The sequence below is a fragment of the Gallus gallus genome, chromosome 10 (assembly GCF_016699485.2).
Source record: "Gallus gallus isolate bGalGal1 chromosome 10, bGalGal1.mat.broiler.GRCg7b, whole genome shotgun sequence".
NCBI lineage: Eukaryota > Metazoa > Chordata > Aves > Galliformes > Phasianidae > Gallus > Gallus gallus.
In genome coordinates, this window is record NC_052541.1 from 15,074,279 (window position 1) to 15,093,983 (window position 19,705).

Genomic DNA, 19,705 nt, shown 5'->3' on the forward strand with positions numbered 1-19,705 from the left:
AGCCAAGAGCCTTGCACTCTCAAAGGCCTTTGCAGTGCTGTGCCAAGAAGAGTGAGTGGATTAATGGTAAAGTTCCATTTGCTAAGCATATCTCCTGGATTGACTGAAGAGGTGGATGGCTCCTCTTGCACAAGCGGAGGAGACTCTTCTCTAGTCAGTGAAAGACTTGATGGCAATTAGGGTTTGATGAAGTGGGACAGGTTTAAGTGGGTCTATTATGCTCTAGCATTAATGACAGAGCTTTCAGGGTTGAGGAAGTCCCAGGAAGAAGTGAACAAAGCCTTTGGACCAATCCTACGTTCATGGATTTGTACTTCACCAAAAAAAGGGAAGGAGAAGCAAACAAATAGCAGCCTAATGGATTCAAACAGAATAGAATGAGTATGCTTTTCAAGCAGGCTTCTTTTTTTGCCCAAATAAGAAATGAATGAGGTTAGCAGAGATTCAAGGATGCGGGTACATCAGGATAATGGCTGAAAGGCTTTCTTGCATTGCATTCTCTTTAAACACCTGTATGTGTTCTTTTCTGTTGCTTTATTTCTCCCAGGTATTTGTGGTCACCGTATGGAGCGTTGAACTGTACATGGTGCCCCTGGCTCTGCTGGTGCTCTTTGCATACAACTTCTCCCTCGTCAGAACAGGGAAGGTCAACAACACCCAGGATGCCCAGGCAAGTAAAATGGCACTAATGTTTCTGGCTTGAATTTGCCCTTCAGCAGAGTGTCATGCATTTTAATGGTATTAAGCTAGTTGTGCAGCTAAACATTTTTATTTCAAAGTTACTGAAAAGAGTTCTCTACCCTCTCAATTTTCTTGATTCAATTCAAGCAACCATTCAATATAGCAATGAGAAGAAGACAAGAGAATGCGTAGGAGGGAAATTTCATTTAAAAATATCTGCAGTTATTTTGTAACTGTGTTGAATTAAGAAGGACTTGCAACATGACAAGACCCCCAAACCCATGCCCCCGCTGCTCTTACGCTTTGCATCGCAGTGGTGATTCATGATTCACAGAGGAGGAAAGTCAGTTCCAGTTGAAATAGAAGTTACCTGTTTTTTAAAGCTTGTCCCGTTGTCTGAAACTTCAATTAGAAACCCTTACTCCTCCTCCCCACCCCCCCTTTAAATGACAAATATTTTTTGTGAACGTTAGTCCTCAGTTCTTTCACTTGTTTGAGGAAATAAAGAAGTCCAAAATACAAAAATAATTGCATGTTGCAAATTGTAGATGTTGAGATATGAAACTCAGATCTTGACCACTGTCTTTACTTGCATAACTAGAATAATTACAATGAAAGCAGAGAATAAATTAGTGGATTTTCTTAACATTCTATTTATAAATGTATTACAAGTACAGTAACGAAATACAGGCTGAATTAACTCTAATAACTTTTGATAAAAAGATGATTGACATTTGTACCCCTAATGGCTGCCTTTACACAAATGAATTGCTTGAATTACATACAGAGAAATTGTATCCTAGGATTAAAAAAATAAGTTGATTGCTGTCGTATTAGTCTTAGCAACAAAAGTTGCTTCTAGTTTGGTTTTGATCCATTCCCAAATGGAAGGATTGTTGGAACACGTAGAAAGTCATACTGTAACGACGAGGATGGAGGTTTGATTTGAAAACAGAGGGTAAAAAAAAAAGCTTTTTTCCAAGTCCAGAATAACATAGAAAGATATTGTACGTCTCCAGGGACTACCTTATTTCATCAAGAAATGAAGACTACTCATGTGGGAGAATCTCAGCCAAACATTTATTTATATTGTTTTATTTTAAATACAAAAGGCAATGCAAAATCTTGCTAGGTTCCCTAGGAAGAGTGCACAGAGACTACCGTTCAACACCTGTCACTCATCCTATGGTGAGTTTATTGCACGTTCAGATGAGGACAGTCTCACACAAGTCAGCAGGATTGAACAGCAAGTGGATCATTCAGGTGGATGCTACAAGAGGCCCTTATTTGCGATTCCAAGTTAAGCAGTAGGGAAGGAAAGTTGAACAGAAAATGGGCCCTTTTTGGTCACACATCCCGTGAGCAATGTGATGCTGTGAAATTCAGGGGTGTATTTTGCATAAGAAAAGTTACACGTCTTCCTGAGTGCTTTGCAGGATTGGGATCATATGGAACAAGTCGTCAAAGTGCCTTTAATATTACCTGATTCCTTTTTTATGTGTGCCTATGATTCTAACCATCTGTAGGTCAGAAATAGACTATCAGGTGCTACTTCTAGTCACATCTGTCCTGCAGATGACAGAAGTTATTTTCTTCAAAATACCAGTGCTTTTTTCACAGTTGCTAATTTATTTATTTTTGCTTCTTGAGACCTTGGCTACATGTGCAGTACTTTCCATGTATAGTTAAGAAAGAGAGCAAGAGTCTTTGGAAGAGAGGACTTCATATTCTCACTCCAATTTCTGTGCTATAAAACGGGGATAACAGTATTAACCTTGTAGGCATGAACCAATTGCCAGGATGTTAAATGCATGAGTATTGGTAAAAAGCTTTATGATTTACAGATGGAAGCTTCTACAGAAACATAAACCATGATTACTGTTAACTTGGGTACTCTGAGTATAGTAGAGAGGTGGAGTAAACCCAGATATGAATACTAGTTGCAACTGTTTTGGCAGAAAAGCTAAAAACCAAATCCCAAACATTTTTTGTTGTCTATTCTTCACATCTTTATTGTTAACTGCATTTGAACTTGGAATATACTGATTGAAATATTAAATAAACAAGAAAAACTTGGAGGACCCTATTAAAGACTCAGTTTATAAAATACCTACCTGAATTAAAACCCAGTCAGTCCTGATTTCGAGCCATAAGCGAGTCTTTTGTTTTCCTTCCCTACCTGTCTGTGTAGAAGTTAAAGGGAGGGAATAATGCTGCATAGAAATCTGAATATGAATCATGAGATTGATTATATTCATACTAATGTATTTTCTACAATCTAATGCTTTGATAATGGCCCTACAGGGAGAGAGCAGTCTTTGTACCAGTGAGGATGGAACAAGTTGAGTGTAGAGTCCTCAGCCTTGACATGCTGACTGGTTTGTTTGTCAGGCTAAGAACACAGCTGTTTACAGCTAGTTAAAGTTGGCAGTGAATTTGAAAGCCTGTTGCCTTCCAATGACAGGATACAACCACTAATGCTTTATTTAGACTTAAAATTTGTATAGGGTATTGCCTGCTTTGTTCAGGATATCACAAAAAAAAAGTCCTTGAATGCTAAACATTATTTCTGAAAGGTGAAAGTTCTGGGTTTGTTAATGACTTGCAGTAGAAGGGGGAGAAAACCGTGTAATGAAATGCTGTGGGAGTAGCAAGCTTTTTGAACGTTGCCTGTCAATGAGAAATAAGTGTAATTTTTTCTAATATGGACATTTGCTTTTGCAGGAGCTTATGGGCTTGGATGAAGATGACGATGAGGAAGATAAGGTAAATATATCTCATGGTATTTTAGCTAGAATCAGAAAGAAAGTGGGTGTAGCACAAACTAACCATCCTATCTCTGTGAGATCTGCATTCCTTATCTGTTTTTACTGGGAAAACAATCGTTACCCATTTGCTAATCAGCAAACTGAAGTTTGAGAATGCTGGTTGGTTTGTATAGTGTTCAATAATGGCATTACTTGCATGAGACCTGTGAACTTCATTTGAATCTTGTGGGGTGCCGAGGGTATGCTTGAAATCACAAGACATATGTTCACATGCCAGTATATGCGTGTGTATGGGTGGACAAGGTGAGTATATAAAATACATCATCACTTCCTTTGCGAGTGTTGGATGAACATTCTGCACTAATGGCTTACAACAAATCATACAGCATTTCCATTTCTGTAGGCCAGAATTGCTGTGATTTGTGGAGGACTGCTTAAGGTTTTTTCAACATTTCTTCTAGAGCCTTGAAGAAAAAAATGTTTTTAGTTTTTCAGCAGAAATGTAGACAGAGTTGGCACTGGTGAGGCCTTATTTCATTAGAGCATACTTCTTCATTCTGCTCACTATGAAAAATTCATTGGATTTTTTTTCAAGTTTATCAAACCACAGTGACAAATGATAAAAGGACTAGAGGGCATGACACGTGAAGAAAGATTAAGAGAATTTAATGTATACAGCTTGAAAAAACATAAGAGAAGGAGAATCTGATAATCTATAAATACTTAAGAGCTAAAAGGCAAGGAATTATTTAACAAGCAACAGCATGCAAAGGAACATTAGCTTTTGGGAAGAAAGTGTTCACAAGGCAATGTGAAACTTTCAGATTATGTACTAAGTTAATAAGCTCTTCGTGAATATTCTGTGGTTTAAGAGTGTTACAGTGAGATTGTTGATCGTTGTGAAGGAAATAAGTCTCTCATTTTTACTTCTTTCTTCTCGTTAAATTGGTCAACTAAGCGAGCCAGTTTCTAGCAGAAGTTGCTAAATGGAAGTTGTATTGTTTTCAAAGAAATATTGCACCTCTAAAATGTTGATAGTTTCTGTTTTGTTGGAAACGAATGTTAGATGCTTGTATATGCTGACCCTGCCTTTTTGTGTGGTTCCTAAATGCGTAACATATTCACTGTAGCCAATCCTATTTCTGTTTTTTTTTTTCGTAATTCTAATGTGTTTGATTGCCATTGCTGAAATGGAAAATGATATAGAAACGTATTAAATGTATATACTTAATCCTCTGTTCCTGTGCTGAGCAACTAATTAATTGCTGCAATTCCAAAATATTCTAGGTCCGGTTTAACTAGAGACTGTTTCTCTTTATAAACCCAACTGTGTCACTTAACTATGGCTCTAGTTACTGTGCATTTTTGCCACCTGCCAGACCACTCCACCATAATTTTCTTTGTTGGTTTCTTTTAACTAAATGTGGTGGTTTGGCAAAAGAGTTGAGCTGTTGATGGTTTGGCTCAACCATTTTGCTGCAATCAGCACTGTCTCGAACTCTGCTTCATGCAATGGAGGCTCTTGGAAATGGAGAGCTGGTGGAACTCACATGGACACCTCCATTAGGCTTTCTTCTTAGACTTTTATCTCAATATTACAGCAGTAATAATTCCTAACTTGTTTTTATTTGGATACTAGTGTTGTGTGTCTGAGATTCAGACACACAGTTACTAGAGAATTGCTAGCTGTTCCCCATGTCCCAGGCCACTCACTTTGCAGCATTGCCTCACTGTCTTCCTGTTATCCTGGGTGTATTTGCCACAGTGTTAGACCATGTTGTGCACATCTTTAAGTGCATTAGGTTATTCTAAGTGACTTTTCCAAGTTTGAGGGTGGCCAATGCTCTCTATGGAGTGTAAGAAATATGTAATTTTATGACATTATCTCACTGCAATGTCAACATTTAAACAGACAACCGTACTTTGAAAAGAAGTCTGTGTATTTATTTTTCCTCCCTAATACAAGATCCAAAGTTGAAATCTGCTAGTTGAGTCGTAGTCTACGAGGCCACTGTTTCTGTTTCCTATCATCATGTTGTATCAAAACAGTCGCACACATAGCCTTTCTGGGTTCTGCTGCAAGTTAGACATAACAGACCACGCTTCTGGGAATTGTAACACACCCTCTAAGAGATGAACTGTTTACAAATTATAAATACACAGACGCTCAGTTCAAAAACCCGTGAGCAGATTAACTCCCTCCACCTAAACTATCTGTCTTAAATGACAGCGCTTAATTGCCGAATCCCCCATCGTTTCTCCCTCTGCCCTTTCCAAATACCATCACGGAGATAAGAGAGCTGTGTCCCTTTGGCACGAGCTGCTCGGTGGATGGATGCCTTCTCGGATTCACTCCATCTTAGACATGGAGTTCAGGCTCTGTCCTGTCGGCTCTGGGCTCTGTCAGACTGTCTGAAGGATTGTTTTAAAATGACGTCGCTGAAACATCTTTTGCCCACCAGTAGAGTGGTATGGACAAGTTGCATGTAGCTTAGATTGTGAACTGTCTGATCGTTGACTGTTTCTGTTTATTTTACTTTTTCCCTCTTTCTTTTCTTGACAACGACTGTGGAGCTTCAAGAGCAGACAGCTACTTTGTTAAATAAGACTGTGCTTGCACCAGATTGGAAAGAGTCTTGGAGTTTTCTCATGGCATTAAGTTTTGTGGAAAAAGCTTTGCATTTCCAACAAAACAAAACAAACAAACAAACAAAAGAAAAAATAGTACTATTTCCAGATTTGGTGATTGAGTCTAAAGAAAATCAGACGCAAAAATGTCAACAGAGATCCCTGTTTTTTTCTGAGAGGATCTCCATCCAGTAGTGAGCCAACATAGCTGTGCTTGACTAATGGGATGTAATAGGGAAGGATTAGATGACGCTGTGACTTCAAGCCAAGTTCACTGACAACTTCCAAGAAATGTTTAGCACCTTGTGGTTAATTTTTCTGAGGGCGAGGAAAAATCCCCAAAGAAGAATTCCTCATTCCCAATATAAGAAGTTCTTTCAGAAATAGGTACCAAGAATATACCAACTACGAGAACAATTTGAAAAGATTCAGCCAAACAAATTAAAGTCAAATTCGTCCGGTAGCAAACAGCTGACATTTTCCACTTGTGCTCAATTCAACATGTGGAAACCTTCCGTATGGATCTTATTTGTACGGGTGGATTAAGATGAAAATTGCATTAATTTTCTCCACAGTAAAGGTCAGTAATTGAAACATGAACCAAGAATCTATTGTGTAAGATGCTGTATCCCCGTACTTAGGAAAGGTCATAGAAGAATAACATCTCGTTGTTCTATTCTCTGAAAGTATAAATAATTCCATTAGACTCTTACTTTTTTCTTCCATTCAACAGTTGCAGTATAATATTTCATCATCTCCCATTGAGATTGATGAAGAGAAATGATGGTAAAGGCTTGAAAATCCCTCGTAGTACCAAGACTATGATCAGATGAAGAGGGCTCACACACCTTCTCCACGAAATCGTGGGCAAGATCATGTGGTGCAAAAAACAAATTAAGGTGTGTATTTATGTAGGTTTGGACTTCCTTACGTTTCTACTCTCTCTTCAGTAAGCATGATGGATCTTCTCTTCTTCCTAATGAGTCTGTGTACAAACCACAGATAAGCTAGGCTCCTCCATCATCTGTATTAGTACTAAGGGATGGATTCTGCTGCTTGTCCCAGGAATGATCAGTGCAAAAAAAGAGGATGGGGCACTTCTAAACATACAGGATCCATATGGTCTGGTAACAATCTTGACTAAAGTAATGGAAGTTTCCAGTTATCACTTAATACATTATTATGACTTAGGTAAGTTTCCTCCATGCATCTTACTAACCTAATCAACTTCTGGTTAATCCAGAGTACAAGATTGCTCTGGTTATACTTTCCTCTTTGCAAAGCCTTCTGCGTACCAGAAGCTGGGAGAGAGTTGATCCGTTATTTCTCAGTCTACAACGTGACATGTTTTAGGAATGCTGTGATCCATAAGCAGCCATAACTTGGCACAATCCTTGGCCCGTCATTGTGGCCCACCAGCATTCTGGACATCCATAGGTTTGAGAGTTATGGGAGAGAGGAATTCATAGCAGGGGTTTGGCAAAGACTTTCAGGTATACCAGGTGCTGTTGCGTGGCTTTCCTCACATAAAAACCTTGGCAGACACACACAAGCTAACATTATTCCTCTTGCCCTGCAGGTAGGCGAACCAACACTGTAACTCCTCTGAATCTCTGGAGGAATATTAAATAGCACCAAGCAGACCTCTGGGCTGAGCTCATAAACCTGAGGGAGTTTAAAAATTTACCTTAAAAATTCCAACTATGTGAAACGTTGTTAAAATTTCTTTTGAATTGGGCAGACATATGAATAGGACTATCTTCCTCCTGTACCCCAAATTGCTAGATTATAGATGATGATGCGGTAGTTTAAATCTAATCACTGTGCAATTGTTCTTAGGTCTCGTGTATTTCCAGGAGAAAGCTCTTTTTTTTTTTTTTTTTTTTTTTTTTGCTCAAAGTTGTTTTTCTTTTAAGATAAAAGATGAACGGTACATTCTTCTCTCCATTCAGACTTCTTTCTTTTTCAGTTCATGTGCACACATTTCTCACCAGAATGTTGTTTTATTCTGTTGTGAGTGCTGATACTGCTTTAAGACTTGCAGTAATATCACCAGATTCTGGGTTATTTCACATCTCTATGCAAATGCATACAAGTACAGAGCATGCATTTTAAACCCCTGTATTTCACATCTGTCCAGAGGGAAAGCAACAGAGTTTTGACCTAAGCCTCTCCATGCAATCTTAAATTCTGCTTTGGTTTAGAAAAATCAAAGTCTGCTGTGCAGAGATGAAATCTGTCTAATGTAAGCAAAGAAAGTGCTGTGTTTTCCTATGAGCGCTCCTTAATGAGGCATGAGATGGCCATCTTTGGCCTTTTTGCCCCCAGACGTAGCTGTAGGATGCTGTGCCCTGCTTTTAAAACGCGTCCTATTAAGGCTGGTGGTGCTGTCCTTCGTATCAGCCTGAAGTAATTCTATTGGCTCTGGTGGAATTATTCCAGATTTCACACCTTTTTAACTGAGAGCATAAATTGACCTGTATGTGTTGCATTTCCTCTATTTGGTAATTATTTCAAGTACGCTCAGATTCGCTACATTTCCACAGCCAGGCAGGCACATTTGCAGCATGGTGTTAATAAACAAAACGATCCTGCGATGCACAGTTTTGGGACTGCACAAGGCAATCGCTCGGAGTTTGGCAGCCATCCCCTCTGCGTGCTCGTCCTCCCATAAGAGCCAAGAAGCCCTCCTCAGCACGCAGCAGACATCACAGCTCAGGGCAAGGCAATGACTCAGCAAGGCAGATTGCTGGGATCGTTACAGCCACCCTTAGCTCCTATGGAAAGCAGGAGGTTCAAGGTTGCTGTGGTGTCTATTTTCAAAGCTCTGCCTGGAATTCATTTTAGCTACCAAGGGACTCCCATGGCTGCCGCCTCCCACAACAGCTTCATTCTGCTGCTGGACTGAAGCTGTTAGCAAACGGTTCCCTATAGACAGTAGAGAACAGTGGTCTCCTATTTATGCCCAGTAAAATCTTTCTAGTTCCAGAAATTCATCATCTGTGATCTGTGAGTATTTTGGCCTTAAGATGTCTGACAGGGGTCTTGCCAGACAGCAGAGAGTTTGGAGTTCCTCGTTCAAGGTGAGGCTGGACCAGGCTCTGAGCAACCCAATCGAGCTGTAGGTATCTCTGTGCATTGCAGGGAGGTTGGACGGGATGACCTTTAAAGGTCCCTTCCAACTCAGATGATTCTATGACTCCAAGTTGCAAGCAAAATCCGACTTTGGTTACATCTCTTCCTCTCTAAATAACTACAGTATGTTTTTCAGAGCCCGGAAGAACAGTGCACGAAAAGACATGCGTGCCTGAGCTTTTTTCTTTCCCCTTTCTGTCGGTCTTGTTTTGCTACCAATACGCTGGGGAGTTCATATCTGGTGCATGGGGGGAAATCCTGCCAAAATATTGCCCTAATGTGTTTGTAGCAGTGGAAATGTAACGGAATAGCTGTAAAAAAAGCTACTCCTGATGGCTAGGCCAGCCCAAATGAGGCAGACTGACTCTTCAAATTCCAGATTTTCAGTCGTGACTTGGTGGCCCTTGTCTCGCTTTCTTCCTCCTTTTGTATTAATTCCTATTTATTCTCTCTCCTCCCCTTATTCCTCATCCTTGCCCCCAAGTGTTCTTCAGCTTTATATATTGAGTTTCCCTTGGCATGCCAGAAATGTGCTGATGAATACCACTTGTCTGAAAGTTGCATGCAGGATTTCTTTTTGTGCAAGCGTTGTGTATGAAATCCGAATGGTATGAAGTATTTAGAAGCTGCTAGTGAGTGCGTGCCTGAATTTTTGGTTGTCTGCATATGATATGTGTGGTACACATAAAGAAAAATTCACTTGTAAAACAATGCGGCAAAACGTCCGTGCGTTTTACTTTTTTGGATGTATCCAGAGCAAACTCTGAAGGGCAGATGTAAAAAATAGGGAACAGTTTTTAGCCTTTGTAAAGATAGCAGTTATTAAACATGGAAACAAATGACTGCAAGAAGTAGCAGATCTCTACCATCCACGTTTTCAGTTCAGCACTGAATAGTTTGCTAGAGAAGCAGCCGTAAGTAGCACTGTTTGGGCTGTGGTGCAGAGCAGAGCAAACAATGGGTAATATTTGTGCTCAATCTGTTCCTCCATAGGTTTCATGATTTCCCCTGCAGTCCCGGCTCTGACAACTGCAGCTCACCAGTGGTGAATTGATGTGTTAATGCTGGAGATGGCTTCTCCTGGCCTGCCCCGTATTTCACGCACTTTCAAAGTCTCTGTCGCTGGAAGTGCATCAATTTTGTTGTCATGCGAGTTTCTTTTGCAACTGTCCCTGAGTTTCTGGGAGCGGGATGGCGTTGCTGGGAAGGGAAAAAAGATGAGAGAAATGCAGTAACCCCTCGTGTGCCTTTATGTGTTCGGATTGTTAACCGTTGTGCATTTCAGAAAGAAAAATCCAGAAGCGCTTTTCATTCAGCGGGGCAGAGAGAGATTTGGTGTCTTCATGTGGAAGTTCAAGCTGATGTGCATTAACTGGACACAAAAGACTTAATTTGTGAATTTGCTGGGTTTTTGCTTTTTTTTTTTTCTCCCTTCTTCCACTGACATGCTTAATCTTTTGTAAGACCCCTTTTGTGGTTTTGTTCAGGCAATTAATGTAGAAATGAAGGTTTCTTAAATCGGGATATGCAAGGAAGATTTGAAGCAACACACTGATTATATAATTAATTCTCAGTTGTAAGTTCATTTTGATGGACTTAATTCTTTCCCAGAGGCTGCAGACTGGTTTTGGTCCACCCACAGTGCTGTAATCAGCTAAGAAATAAAGAAGAAAAAGGCCTTGAAGGAAAGGAAGTTTCACGACTGATTTTAGGGGAAAAAAAAAAAAAAAAGTGTGAGAGACAGGCAGGATATTTTATTTTAAATTCAAGAAAATGCTTCAGAGCTTTGGTTTTGAACCGTGGGTATCCAAATCCTGTTTTCCAGCAGCATAATACGTTGAGTCCAAAACAACTCATAGAGGAGCGATGTCTGAAGAGGAAGGAGCACAATTACCTGTGCTGGGGGTGAGACCTTGCACAGATAGAAAAGTAGAGTGGAAGATGAATTTAGGATTAGTTTTTACGTCTTTAACAAATATCTTAAGGCTCGGTAGTAACTTTCGGTATGGCAGTTGCTCATTTACTAATAAGTATGGAGCAGCGACTGCATTCTTGATGGGCTACAACTATTCTCACTGCTTCTGTCAGTGTTTTGTGAGGTTCTGACTTCAGAAAGCATACGCACCGCTCCACAGCCTAGATAATTTGGGAGACCCTGCTTGTTGTGCTTCATTTGTCTGCTTCTCTCCTGCTTAAACGGAGCCTAATCGTCCTGTAAATATGTTTGGACTGTGCGTTTCCAGAACGAAACAATAATGACAGAGAAAAGGCAAGGACAAATCTTCAAATTATTTTGGTGCTGGCTGTGCAATGCATGGAGCACGAGTAGTGGCTTGCACATATTATCACGCAACAACTGAGTTCAATTAAAATACTTTCTAATTCCTAACTCCCTCTACCCATTCTTTGGTTGCATATATTTTGTATTACAAATTGAAAAAAGCATATTGTCTAGGGCTGATTTTAGTGTGCATGCTAAGTAAGGATACATATACAATTGTCCTTTTATCCCACGAGCTGGTGGCTCCTGTTGTATTTTCCTAGTCTGCTTGGTGGCTGCAGCAGAAGTTGTGTGGTGTTGGTTACGCTGCATTATCACTGTGTTTCTGTGCTCAGTGGAAAACGTGTAAATGAAGCCAGCGTGATGCAGATAGAGTTGTTGGACAATCTTCCTTTCAGCTGTGGGGTAGCAAGAGTAGGCTTGCCCTGGAATATCACTGAATATCACCTGAAGTGGTTCCTTTACCCATCTGTCTGCATTAGGATAGAAAGAAATCCCCACTGGCTGCTCTACTGCTCTCAACTTCTACTGGCAAGTTTGGTGTGTAAGAGCCAACTATGACTAAGCGACCGTTGCACGATTCTAGTGAAGGAATAGTTAAAAATAATCCTAATGTGTCATTTACATGTGAGCCTAGCAAGGTTATAGCTGGAGCTGTGTGAAAATGACTTTTTGGTGCTATTTTCACATAAGCTGGCTATTTATTTATTTATTTAGTTCTGGGGTTATTTCACACCCCAGGGGTTGCATTTTTTTTTTTTTTGTTGTTGGTTGGTTGTTTTATTAATGTAAAAATACTCATTTTCACACCCGAATGTGTGATTATTTAAAAATCCTGCTTCTATTTTACTGTGCATTCCCTTGCAACCTAAAGGCAAATATTCAAATATCTGGAGCTTGCTAACTCCACGGTGGTTTTGGCTGGCTTTTTCAACTCAAAAATTACTGTGAAGTGAAATATGCAGTAAGTAGTTCAAACCTTGGCTTTTAAGGGTTATGAGGGCCATGCTGTCATGTCTGGCTCTTAGTATCCAAGGATGGTTCATATGTTATTTTAGCACACACAGATATAGGGCAGTGCCCTCTCTCGGATGCATGCAGACCCTCTCATGGCGTGATAGTGTCAAAAGCCTGTAGCAGTGAGACTTCACCTCTGTGGCCCACTGTGACTGCAAGTAGCCTCTGACCCTCTCTCCTGCACAGCAAAATATTGTGGGTATTCCGGGCAGGGGAAGAACTGTAAGCAGTGTAGCTCTGAATGTCTCCGGTCCCTGCTTACTCCCACATAACTCTGGCCTGCAGGGACGATGGAGAAGGTTTAGAATTGCAGAATGGCTTGGGTTGGAAGGGACCTTAAAGATCACTGAGCTCCAACCCCCTGCCACGGGCTGGGTGCCCCCACCAGCTCAGGCTGCCCAGGGCCCCATCCAACCTGGGCTTGAGCACCTCGAGGAGAACATGGACATGGACGTGACTCGCAGTGTACCACCATCATCTCCCCTCTCTGGACAATGACTGGTTAAAAAAAAAAAAACAAAAACCCAGAAAATTCTTTTTTTCTAAGTGGAGCTGGTTTTGGAGAGTCTAAATGTGATGTAAAATCAGTGTCCAGGACTCTGCATTTTGTAATAAGTGAATGTTTTGCTGATTTCTTGCTAGAATATCTGCAACCACACCAATTTGCATGCCTGTATGTGTGTTAGATTGCTGGCAAAGAAATGCTGAATGCTGATAATTGTATACTGATTTCCAAGGCTGATTTAAGTCATTTTGATTTTTAATTCATTCTGTGCTTCCTTTTTATTCCTGCACATGTGTAGCAATGTCCTGTAATGTTGTTGCCTAAAATAAGCAGTAAGAAATGAAGTTGTGAGATGGCTGCTTTAAAAAGAAAATGTCATTTTTTCCTTTGATACTTCTTTTCTCCCCCCAAGTAAAATAATAAGTTTCTGTATGCTGAATGATAATGAAACCCCACGTTGCGTTCAGTATCTTGCTGCTAATTTATATACGGAAAACAGCATGGCTGTTGGGAGTTTGCAAAGCTCAGAAAAGTGATACTCAGAAGTTATGGACTGAGGGGTGCTCAGCACCTCTTTTGGGCTGACGTACAGGCGGGTTCTTCAATGGAAGCCTGGCTTGAAATCCTGAATTTCCTGTTAGAAGATAAAGAAACCTCTGCCTGGGTGCTGAGGAAAAGAAAGAAAATGTGAGAAACTATTGGCCTTCATATTCATTATATATAACAAATGTTTTCTCTCCTTCCTTCAGTGACATGCTTAAGTTCGTGGATACATAAGTAGTACTGGGAATCTTTAACTTGTCTCATGTATCTGTGAACACGTTAGCAAATACTGAGCATAATGTTTTGCTTTTCTTTTTTTTTGGGTGGGGTAGGAATCGGAGAAAAAGGGAATAATTGACAGAATCCACATGGTCCAAGAGATCATCGTAGCTGTTCAAAGCATTCTAGAGGAAATTGCATCGTTTGGAGAGAGAATTAAAAAGTAAGTGATGGATTTTTCTTGCTTAACTGTGGTTTGCACTGAAGCAGAGCTGGGGTGAATTTCTTGCAAGGTGAAGCAGGAGAGCCTGGCCATGGAATTTCTATTCTAAAAATGTTCCCAAAGCATAGAGAAGAGGAGACATTGTGTGCTCTGCTGGTGTAGCTTTCACAGTGTCCATCTGCTCAGATTTCTGATCTTGTCTGTCTGCAATGGAGTCACGATGGGAAATACTGCTTGAAGCTGTGGACTCAGAACTATTGGGTTTTCCTTTGTATTTCCTAAAATACATAGGGGACTGATGGTATTGCCTTTCCCATGCCCTCCCTACCCTGGTTGCAGGGGTTACCAGTCATTTATTTCCATCTACAGTGCATTGATGTTCTTCTCTGCCATTTTGAGCTTTCTGCTTCCTGCTGATGCCACAAGGAAGCCTGAAGGCAGTTTTCTGGTCTTGTCACAACGGGAGGCACATGGGGTATTCCTGACCCTGAACGGGAAAGAGGTGAAGAGCCAAAGAGAAAAAAAAAAAACAAAAACAAAAAAGGAAAGTCCCCCACACAGCCACATACAAACTTCTGTAACCCAATCTTCATTGGCACTTCTTTGACCCACATTGTTTTCTGTTTTGAGCACAAAGTGATGGCTTGTGATTGAGCCACACTTTAATGAGGAGCTGGGTTCAAGCTAAAAATACAGCAAACCCATGTGCTGTGGTTCCACGCCGTGCACCCCAGCTGGGGTGGAAGTGGCCCAGAGATGTATTCCAGTCTATGAACGGGGCAGTGTTCTGCCCAGCTGCGTGGCAGGAAGACTCACTATTAATTCTTGTATTCATTTTGGTGACAATGGTCTTAAAGAACACATTGGGTATTAATGTGGAGACCCAATGTAATTTCAAAAGAATTCCATTGTAACTCAACAGAAATGCACCATTAAAGAATTGCCACCAAAATTTTTTGTAAGTGACACTGAATCATGCTGCAGTTTCCATCTATCACTCCAGTTATGCAATCAAAGGGAATTTTACTAGTTTAACAGAATTGAGCTGTTTTCCTACCTTTTTTTTTCAAACTTGAGCTATGTTGATGGCTTCTCCCCCACCTATTTTTACTTAATACTTTACTACACCTGGTGAAGGTTAAACGTAATTATTCTCCCATACTAGAAACTTTATTGGTCAAAAGAAGTTCATATTATTTTGTATCCTGATGAGTGGTCCACATTCATTCTCTCTTCTTCTTACTCCCCGTCATCATGACGTGATGAAGCTAGCAGGTAGATGGCATGAAACGAATGCTAAGATAACAGAACGGCTTGGGTTGGAAGGGACTTGAAAAAGCTCCAACCCCCTGCTGTGGGCTGGTTACCACCCATCAGATCAGGCTGCCCAGAGCCCATCCAAAATGTAAGGAAATAGAAGCAAGTGCGTACCTTTTAAGATATATTTGTATAGAATATTATTCCCCAGTACTATGCAGAGAAGTGACTTAACTACTCTCCTAAGGTTTAGCATTAGTTGTAATTAATCCATTCCGAGTTATTGGCAGAGTTGACTCTGGCTACCTGCCACTTTCAAGTCATGCATCAACACCCTTTTCATGTCATCTCCACTGTGGTCCAGCAGAGCCAGCTCAGATGGCTCGCACCTGCAGCATGGCCTTGTCTCCAAATCAGATAATCTTCCCATGAATAATGGAGAGCTGACCGGTGAGCAGAGATGTGTAACAAGTGCGACATGTATAAGAAGAAACAAGAACAACTCACTACATGGCTAACAGCTTCACCAAGCCCCCCTGAGGCTATCCTCTCTCCTTGTCTTGATACCTGCCTCTCAGATATCGCCTTTAATCAGTTACAGCATCCAGGTGCAGGACTCTGCTTACCCACTTTCCAAAGTGCGTCTGTGTGTTTGAACGCGTAAAACATTGCAAAGAGGTCACAGTATTATCATCTGTCATAAAGTACAGTGTAGAAATACTGAGAGATGTTATTCTTTACAGCACGTTGAACTGGACGGTGCCCTTCCTCTCTGTTCTGGCCTGTTTGTTCCTCGCAGCAGCAACAGTTATTTTGTACTTTATACCACTGAGGTACATTATTTTAATCTGGGGTAAGTACTCCACCGTCTCTCATATGCATGCAATAAATGCATCGTGTTCACAGAATTAAATCAGTCTTTACATTATCTGTTACAATCAGTTGCTTTTACTTACAGATGAATTAATGTGCTATGAACCTCTTAACATTTTTTTCTTTTACTCCCTGGGTCATCCAATGATCTTCTTTTCTTAGGTTTCTTTGCTAGTTTTCAGCAGCGCCACAAGAAGCACATAAGTGTAGATAAACTATTTTCATTTATTGTTACTACTATTATTAGGAAGCAATTAGCTTCCTTGTGCTGGAGTCCCCAGCTGGGAAGTGCTAGGGAGTGGGCAAGGTGAGTTTGAAGAGCTTGACCATGGAGGCCAGGGCCCTGGCAGCTGTTTGATTCTTAGCAAAATCAGGAGGAGCGTTGTGCTCAATAACCTGTGGTCCAATGGGAGGCAGTGAGAGTATCTTTGGAGCAGAGAATGGAAAGGAGTTGTGTCAAAGTGTACTGATTTATTGGGATGAAGCAAAATGGGGGCATTTAAATATGAAAAAGTGCCTGATAGTGTTCTGAAGAAGAGCTGGTCTTTAAGAGGAACAACAAAAAAAAGCATGTTTCAGCTGCTGAAGTCTGTCCTTAACTCTGAGTGGCCTTCTGTCTTTTTTGTCATGCTATCTTTTATCTCAATCTGAAGGTAGTCCTCACCAAACTGCTAAGCTCTGCCCTGGTGCAGCGCTGGGCTGTAGGGAGCTCCCATCACCCTGTCAGGCCTGAGCCACTGCTGTAGGAGAAAAAAGAAATTAAATAGAGGATTAAATCGAACAAAGAAAGAGCAAAAGGAAAGGAGAGAAATTGCTGGGAGTAAAAAGTTCTGTAACAAAATACTGTTGTTCTGGTATGGAGGACATGGTGAATACATGAGAACTATACATCCCATTCAACATCATCTAGACTGACAGGGCCTTCAAATATGATACGTGTTAAACAACTACCCTGTGGCAAGGCCTTAAAAGACCTTATGGTATTTTCTGTTTTTTAAAAATCAGGTACACAGAAAATTGTGTTGGCATTTTGCTACAAGTATATGGCTTAAAAGCTGCATCTCAGATGTGAAACAGGAGCATTTCACAGAGAGGAGAAGGCTGCAGCAGCCATCTCATTTTTAAACTACTTTCAGGGAGGCTAGTATGGGATTTTGGGCAGGGGTGTAATAGGATTGAATGCTCTATTATGATTCTCGGAAGCTGCTGGCATATGAATTTTTTGGCTGTTCTTTGAAGTGAGCTGGCTGTTTTCTTTTGCTCGATGACACTTTGCTCTTCTACCGTGCCTTTAGATAGCCATACTGATCTCTTAGTGGGGAAGCAGCAGGGTGTTGGGTATCTTTGCTCATGTGGGATAGTGGATTTAACAGTCATCTCAGTGGCAAATTGGTTATATTCTCCCCACGTTACCCTCCAGAATGAATGCATGCTGCAGTCTCTTACCCCCACCCCACCCCCCTCCGGTGACAACGGATTGCTCCCAAAGTAGGGAAATGGCTGTATAAACTTGCTTCTTTCAGGAGGCATTTGTGAATGATCCCACATGACTGGCAATGTGTGCATGGCTTGAAGTTTGAGGCACCGCTTTCACACTAATTTTTACTTGTGAATTCTTCTTCCCTTTTTCACCTCACCTGAACAGTTGAGCAGGGAGGGGGGTAGAAATGAGTTGCCTTATTTTGTTTGCTTTTATTTTTCCCAGGCATAAATAAATTTACTAAGAAGCTTAGAAATCCCTATGCCATCGATAATAACGAGCTACTAGATTTCCTCTCCAGGGTACCATCTGATGTTCAAAAGGTACGTAATGAAATGGGCAGCACCAACAGAGGCAACGAGCAGCTCTGAGAGCGGCTGGGTGCTCTGTTGGGGAATACAATGCCCCTGCACTTTGGAATAACTGAGATAAGGGATTGGGAAAATCCACGGAGGGCGGGGGGCTGGTAGGGGATGTTAGAAGAGAAGGGAGCCAAAATCCTTTGTCAGAAGCATGATTGCAGAAAAATTATCCTGAAAAGACTTACTTAAAAATGATCCGGAAAATCACCCAACGTGGTTAGTGAACTATGGTTTCCGTCACCTTTCTGCTCCTATATTTGTACGGAGGAAAGAGAAAAATAGTCTCTTTGATAGAGATAACCATCCAAAAGGCTTTCTGAATTCTCCCTTTTCTCAAAATCGAGCGTGGGGGGATTATTTCCATGACTTTGTGCTCGCTGTGGTTTTTTTCACATCAGCCATCCCTCAAAATTCTTTCTCCCCACCCACCCTGAACTCCCGGCTGCCCTTGGACAAGGCTCAGCTCATCTTTTTCGTTAGAGAAAGCTTTGAGATGTGTATAAAATACTCTGCGGTTGATGAGTTCAATCTTCTACCATTACAGAATTATAACTTTTAATCTAGCCAGAATCTATCTGCCCTCAATTTCAGTCAAGTCTCGTCTCTTTTCATATTTCTTTGAAACAACAGCAGTGTCTTCGGTAATCCTGCCAATCTTCTTGGAAATTATTTGAACAATAAGTCCTTTAGAATGTCAGGATCTGTTTATTTCTCCTGAAGGAAGGGGAATAGTCTTGCTGAGTAACAAGGCGCATGATATAAAGGATTCTTTCTTTTGTTTTAATCAACTGGAATCTGTGTCCTCAGGCCCCGATCCTGATGCTCTGGATCCCACTGACATTGTACCTTCCTCTGTGAATTGTGGTACTTTCACAGTGAGGTGCTGCTTACTGTGAATAAGGGGATCACAATCTCGCCTGTAGTGATTTTACTCTGCTGGAGACCGAAAAATAATTGCCTCCACGCAGCGTCGAAGCATCTGGTAGAAACAGGGTTGGAAAGGCTTGTGGTGACATTTATCTCAAGAGGTCACCAGATTGGCTGATGGCAGCACTAATAACTTGAGAGAAATCTCTTCGTAGACTGGTGGGAGCAAAAGAGCTAAACAGGAATAATCATGGAGACGTTAAGCTTGAGCGTATTTTTGGTAGTTTTTTTTTTCTTTTGCCATTGCTTTCATAGAGCACGCTGGATTTGTAGTGATGGTTTGCATATGCCCTTTTAATGTTTATATTTAAAGATAAGCTGCTTTTCTATTTATGCTTTATTTAACATTTGCATTTATAACATTTCCTTGAGTGGTTTCTATCATTTTGGAAACCTTTGAACTCTCTGAGAAAAATGGTAACCATTTACTATGAGGGAGGACTAATAAAAGTTCCTTCGATGGGACAAACCTTCTCAGAGCAGTTTTCCACTGGTGCTAAAAATAGTGAAGCCTGTATGTCAACCACACACTCCTCCAGCAAAGAGTCATCCGTGGCAACTCCAAATCCTTTCTTTCTGCTTCCTTTAACATGCTATTGGTGCATCGTCATTTCACTGCGGTACTGCAGTGAGTTGGAAAACACCTCTGTATTTTAGCCATTTACAACCCACGTGTGCTAGGCAAAAGACAGAGGAATGGAAAAGATGGCACATTCAGCTAAAGGTTTCTGTGGTTTCAATGGGAATACTTTTCTGTGGTGCAACAGGCAATTTGCCATTGGGATTGCATGATCCTCCTCGGTTTG

General features: G+C 40.9%; 1 protein-coding gene across 6 annotated transcripts in view; it reads left to right on the forward strand.

Moving 5' to 3' along the window:
• The window catches only part of MCTP2 (multiple C2 and transmembrane domain containing 2), a 113,013-nt gene that overhangs the window by 89,776 nt on the left and 3,532 nt on the right, over nucleotides 1-19,705 (forward strand). For all 6 annotated transcript variants that reach the window (XM_015292280.4, XM_003641820.6, XM_004943863.5 and 3 more), the window contains 5 exons: nucleotides 548-670; nucleotides 3,406-3,447; nucleotides 13,891-14,000; nucleotides 16,001-16,110; nucleotides 17,836-17,933. In XM_015292280.4, coding sequence (XP_015147766.2) covers nucleotides 548-670; nucleotides 3,406-3,447; nucleotides 13,891-14,000; nucleotides 16,001-16,110; nucleotides 17,836-17,933 — 483 coding nt within the window. The remainder of the gene's footprint in view (nucleotides 1-547; nucleotides 671-3,405; nucleotides 3,448-13,890; nucleotides 14,001-16,000; nucleotides 16,111-17,835; nucleotides 17,934-19,705) is intronic.